General features: G+C 39.1%; 1 protein-coding gene across 1 annotated transcript; it reads right to left on the bottom strand.

The window, feature by feature from the left end:
- Positions 1–1,387: 1,387 nt before the first annotated feature.
- Positions 1,388–6,146, bottom strand: LOC119344547 (S-(+)-linalool synthase, chloroplastic-like). The gene is made up of 7 exons (XM_037614946.1): positions 5,837–6,146; positions 4,408–4,633; positions 3,792–4,164; positions 3,380–3,598; positions 2,853–2,991; positions 2,108–2,347; positions 1,388–1,958 (listed from the first exon to the last, which is right to left on the bottom strand). The coding sequence occupies exons 1-7, from the start codon at positions 6,017–6,019 to the stop codon at positions 1,686–1,688; spliced, it is 1,653 nt and encodes a 550-aa protein (XP_037470843.1). The 5' UTR covers positions 6,020–6,146; the 3' UTR covers positions 1,388–1,685.
- Positions 6,147–6,728: the final 582 nt, after the last annotated feature.

The following is a 6,728-nucleotide window of genomic DNA, read 5'->3' as shown; positions in this document are numbered from 1 at the left end:
ACTCACACCTGGAGATGGCAAACATCATACGAATAGCGGTAGTAAACATGGATGGAACAAATGGGTAATACACGTAGTGATCCACAAGGGTTCGGTATAACAACGAGATGGAGATGGATAGTCGTGACGATTACAGTGAAGATGCTTGATGTCACCATACCCTTGCACGAGGTGGTCATGATGGAGATCACTTCCTTGCTTATTCCTCCTCTGGATGCCTTCCAGAAGCTAGGGTTCTCTGTTCTCGATGTGTTTCTGGAGTCTCTGGGCGTATGTTCCCTGAACCGATCACACAGGGGTGAAGTAGTTGGCCTGGCGGCGCAGCAACACACGGTATGAGCGCGGTACGAGTGTGCACACTTGTACCATGTGCCGTCAAGTGCTCTAGTTGCCTCCTCACAATTCCTATATTATCCCTTATACTTATTCTTTTATGGTGATTGACTCTAACATTGATTGACGTGATTTCATCACCATTTCTTGGTGTTGTTTCCTTAAACTCCCAAAGGCATCCGAAAATGGCATCCTGGAGACAATAGGTAAAAAGAAGTGCACAAACGTAATAAAATCTGAAAAAGCCTACTATGTAGGCGCAAAACATAGAGTAAAAACATAAAAAAAAATTGACTCATCAGTACGTCATTGTGTTTGTAGTAGTTGGTAGCAAGTAATGTATATAAGAGATTTCATAATGTGGTGTACAATTGTTGTTCTACGGAGCCATCATTGTTGCAGGGTAGGTTGTAGGCCATAATGTGTACTATTTAGAATAAAATGTTGGTACGGCGATGTTTACTTCAAATGTAAATAATTACTCGTGGCATATGGGTAGATGTCTACACAACTAGTAACTAAGTTATCAGTGGCGTGTGATATGTAGGGAATGTCATTAGTACATTACTTACCAGGGGTGCACGCCGGTGAGTACGCCACTGATATTTAGGTTACGTGTGGCCTGGACTTCGCATGCCACTAGTAACCAACATGATACTAGTGGCATGCAGGCTACACACCACTAATGGGAAGCGCACACACTTGGTAACCCACACGCTGCTAGCATGATACTAGTGGCATGCGACCTACACATCATGAATGGGCACTATCAACACGCTAGTAGTAGGCTTTCAAATACTGGTGCAGACAAAAAAAATCAAAAACCTATTTGCGATGTGGGTCTTCCACAAATGGGTTCTTTTCATTGCCCTTCTAAGATAGATGTCTATCCCAGGGGTTTCCATGTTTATCGATCTTCCTTGTTGTATATAGAGAGCATATCTGCAACTAAAATTAATCCACTTCTTGCACTAAAGCAACATGCACAATGTCATAAAGTTGTGCAGCCCAACAATCTTCTCATACATTCACAATTTCATAGACAAATAAGTACTTCAATATGTTCGGTTCCAACACTTTCATATGCATCTCGTCGTACATTGCAACACATGCATGAGCTTACAGGCTGGTTAGGTTTTTTTGCAACGTATATTTATTGTCTTATCACTTGGAACACATACGCTAATGGTGCAGGATATTGGTCAACATCCTACGTGGCAACCCTAGAAAAAAATGTTGCACTACATTTATAGACTTGCATACAATGGGCTAGCATGCATTTTTTTATGATAGGCTTCCTATCCAATTTCTATTACAGAAACATTGGGTTCGTACGTGGTAGCATGCATGATTCAGAAGAGCAACATCCTGGTGTAATCCTCAAGGATGGGGAGCCTATGCTCATCATCATAGCCATACATGACGTGGACCATCCTCGCAAAGTTGAGTGACGTGCCGACAAAGGCATGAGATAGTGCTGAATTTGTTCCAGAGAAGCATTCCCTATTCAGATCCTCCCACTCACCCGCGATTATCTCTAGCATGTGTTCCTCCACGTCACCTTGAGAATTTTCTCTCTGATACAACTCCTTGTACGATCCATCGAGTCCTTCTTGCGATTCATCCTACATGATGAAAAAATGTATGATCATGCTAAATTTGTTGAATGTTGACGTGTATGCGCACCCAGACAAATATATATGGAATTTATTCAGGTAAAATTATTGGTGGTGCCCAGAAGAATATGTATGACAAATTGTTGGTGTGTTATCACCTTTGCACTACCCATGTCGTCGCAGAGCCTCATGATCTTTGCAGGGCAAGATATTATTCGAAAGATGTAGTCTCTGTTGTCCTCTGTTAAATCATGGCCTAGCATGAAGAAAATATGCAAGAATACAAGAGGTACTCCTGAAGTGATGATGCCGTTTCTTAGATAGTCCTTGGATGTAGGGGCCTGATTAGTAGATAACCATTTCCCCTCGATCATGAATCCATCAAACAAAGTTGCCCACTACAAGAAAAAATGAAGGAAGGTAAGATTAATTCCTTGAGTATAATTTTATTATATATTTTTCTTGTAAATACAACTAGATAATTTCCTTGCATTGCAATAGGACACATATATTTTGTACGTAGTCACAATGATTTACCTATCATTTTAGTTAATATGATTACGTAGTAAAAGGTAACTTTAGTTAGTAATCTAATCGACACTTATTGACTTATCAGTAAACACATTATTTTATTTAGTTAGCCAATAAGATTGGGGGTTGGAACGGTTTTAAAGGAAAACCATTCGGGTTGATCTTCAAAATCAGAATTGGAGGAGGTGGGGTAGGAAGGGAGAGTACATACAAAAATAAGGAACTTAACACAAATCCTCACATGTTTTTTAATTAACATAGATTAAAATTAAATGATTTAATACGTAAAAATATGTGAGGTGCTAGGGTTAATATTTAGTTGCTCAGGATAATCAAATTAAAGAAAATGAAGAAGCCTTTTAGCAGACATACAGCTTTCTTGAGATGATTGATAGGGTTCAATCCATGCTCTTTCTTGACCATATCGGAGATGTCATTTGTGACTGTGTAAAGAGCCTTGTAACATGATATCATGTAGCTTGGGAGTGAATCAATGGCTGCAAGATCCCATCTGCCAAAATGTGCATTTATGTTTCAAACTTCAATAAAAGCAATATTTTTATATCATGTATAATGTCTTAACTAATCCATGATTCTTTTATTCCATTAGCAAAGTTATGACATTTTGGTCATAAACAATCTCTAAGATGCAATGCTTTGCACTTTTTTGTAGGAATATGCAATAAATATTTAGAAAACTATTAATCTATGAAAATATTGCATAGATTGCTTATTTTGAAACAATCTTAACAAATCTGCATATATTATACATCAAAGTTAAATAAGTTTGTATATTTGACTGGACATATTTAATACTTCATTTTTTGATGAACAAAGGTAACTATATTACTTCTACAAAATGCATTAAGCTTATTTATTAAGGGAACATCAGTGCTCACGTTTTGATTGCTTCATTAAAGAGGGAGAGCTCTTCTTGTGTGGCGACAAGATCAAAGATGTCATCCACAATGTAGACCATGGAGATGATCTTTGTGGTCTCAACCCGATATCTAGAGAAAGAGAAACCCTCAAGGGCAGTCATGGCCCACATGTACCATTTAAGAACTTGATCCCTTGCAGCCGGTATTTCTTGAGCCAATCCCAGATCAATCCACCATCTTTGAGAAAAGGAAATTTTCATATAGTAAAAACCACCAATCCTTTAGTCATGGGAATACATGAGCAATAAAAAATATGAACTAGTAAATTTGACCACTAGTTCTAGCATTACGCTCTTATCAAGATGATGCGCATATTGACCATCTTGTAGAAAATTAATCATGGAAGGACACTAGTTTATTATGTTTATACCTCTTAACCTCCTGCCCTTCCCTCTGATGTTGTAACTTCTTAATCTGAAACTCTGCAAGTGCTAGATTCTCAATTGCCATGTTCCTAGTGGGCAAGTTTTGGAGGTAGCTCAGATGGTGCCTTGCCTTGTACTGCATCAGGCTCACATGATAGGGATGGTCTAGTGACTGGCTCACATATCTTGCAAGGTTCGGCTCCATATACTTAATTGCAAATCTAAGGTGCTTGCTTGAGAATTCATTTGCCTTGTAGAGTGATGATTCTCCCATGTTGAGGTGTGACATGTCTTGCAAGCTCAGTAGCCCTCTAATGTCATTGCTAAGCCCGATGTTGAAATCACCATTATTGTTCATGAACTTCCGTAGAACATCGTCTGCAACATCGTGGAGAAGGGTATTAGGCACATGTCATAAATAATGAGAACAATACATCTGAAGGGAGGTTCTTAAATGCTCCACAAGGAAACCTTAAAAGTTAAATATTGGACTTGGCTAATCTTAGATTTTTTTTCCAGCAAAGTTATCGTCTAAATTCATTTCATAGACCAAATTGCACCCAACCTTCCTAAACTTGTGTTTTTATCTGACTCAACATACTAAACGTGTATGTTACTGACCTGCCGAAAAATAATATCCAGCTTCCCTCATCATCCTCGAAGAAAGGGTTGCATCAAGCAGATCATCACTATGGATGAGATCCACACATGAGCCCATGATGGTATCAATTTCGTCTTGGAAATAGTGGTCGATGCAGAGGCGCTTTAGGTGATCAACAGTTGTCAACATGCCTCCTCTACTCTTCGGAGGTTGTTGCAGCAACGCTTGAACATTCCTTAGGCTTTCCTAGTGTTGTAGAGAGAGCAAGCTTCTTTTATAAAAAATATAGAGTTTACAGAAGTGCAATAGATACCATATATTATCTCAGTTTGAAAGTAGATGACATGATAAAAAATATGCATCCTAAATTCTTCAAGTTTGACTATTAATATATGAATAAAATACTCAGGCTGGCCGGGTGATAGCTCTTACAATAATTTTTTTCAATACAAATACCAGTGATGCCGTAGGTTTATATTTTGTTCACTTCTTATCGAAATTAACATCAAAGATATATATAAAACTACCAGCACAACACACAATATTCAAACTTATCTTAAGCAATTCACGAATTGCCAAATTGAAGTTAAGAGAGTTTTTTTTGGATGAATGCGATATTTATGTTGACAATGAACACCCATGGCGAGACTCAAATGTGACATCAGCTCTGATAGGTGTGAAATCGAACCCCCGAAGTAATTAGAAAAATGACATAAACATGCATGCTAATTACATTCAAGTACCTTTGGTTTTTCCATGACCGACAGTACATGCTAATGTTGCTATCTATGACATCCTAAAGAAGTATGAACCCAAATTTCTCCAAATCTTACTATCAATGTATGAAAACATATTAAAACTACTTTCATTGTATGGTAGGTTTATACACCCTCTGTCTGGAAATACTTGTGGGGGAAATAGATAAAAATGAATGTATCAAAAACTAAAATACGTCTAGATACATCCATTTCTCCAACAAGTATTTTCGGACGGAGGTAGTATTTTATTAACATCTTATGACAATCAACAATCAAAGATAGAGTTTGAAAATTGTACTGATTCAAAAAAACGACATTAGATTATGAATGAAGTACACATATTTTCTCTCTCTCCTTGGTTCCTGAGTAGATGTCATTCTAGGATGTTGCACGAACAACCAGCAGACCACAAGATATTCAAAGTTACCTTGAGATGCCAAACTGTTTCCAAGAAAAGAAAATGAATCTCTAAACTCAGGTTAAAAGATTCTTTTGGTGGAAGGCGACGTTTATATTGAGGGCTAGGCATCTATGATGAGAACTAGTCTCGGCATTACGTCCAATATGTATGAAACTGATCCCCAAATTAATTCAAAAGAGACATAAGCATGCATGTTCTCAAATTGCATTCATGTACCTTTGTTGCCATGTATGTTCTTTGTTTGTACGACAACAATATATACTTCAATACCTGGAAGTCAAAATCATCCGACAGCTCATGGGACGCAGGCTCCGGCCCGGGACATATCACAGGCGAAGGGCGGAAGAAGCTACAGTTGCGGCCGCTCCGGCCACCATTTCCAGCTACCCATGAAGCCGAATGGAGCAGTGACTCGACCGAGGAGAAGGAGAAGAAGGCATGCGCAGCAGCCATCGGTTGCTGAATCAATGGTGGCTGGCTAGCTAAGTGTGCCGTGTTACAGATCGACTAAGCTAGCTAACTGGGTAACTAACTAGCTTGGACGATATGGGATGAACAAGTAGCTGTTGCTGCTGCTGTGTCTTTGGATTGATGGAGGAGCAATGCATACATGCCCTCTAGATTTATAGGGAGAGGAGAGCAGAGCAGAGGGTGCCGCTGGGTCGATCCATCCTCCACCGAGGAGTGGACTGTTCGCCCCAGGTGAGTCATGTGCAAAATTCACTAAACGTGCACGATTGTAGCATACGTCTGTTATCTAGTGAACTAGGAGTAGCTAGCTAGATACTCCATGCTAAGTCAATTTGTCGTAGTACCTTAAGTAATGCACATTTACTTAGTGTAGACAAAGACAAGTTTATTACTTCTCACATCACTCACGCGCGTCACGTCATGCATGCACACTAAGCATGTTTTTTAGAGTAACAGGGAGTGCCTTCCCGGTTGCACTGAAAATGAGCCAACAAGTTCACAGAATCTGTCAGGGCCAGAGGCCAAAACATGCAACTAAGAAGAATAAAGCAGAGTTTACTAACTACTACAAGAGAATCTTCAAGTAACACACATGCCGAATATCCACTATGTTCACTATATTCTTCGCTTGACCGGTACACCATTGGATCCAAGATCCGGCCTGCTTTTTAGCTTCCAGCATTCGGATTGT

Source organism: Triticum dicoccoides, unplaced genomic scaffold (assembly GCF_002162155.2).
Source record: "Triticum dicoccoides isolate Atlit2015 ecotype Zavitan unplaced genomic scaffold, WEW_v2.0 scaffold17291, whole genome shotgun sequence".
Classification (NCBI taxonomy): domain Eukaryota; kingdom Viridiplantae; phylum Streptophyta; class Magnoliopsida; order Poales; family Poaceae; genus Triticum; species Triticum dicoccoides.
This window is presented reverse-complemented; position numbering and strand designations above follow the sequence as displayed.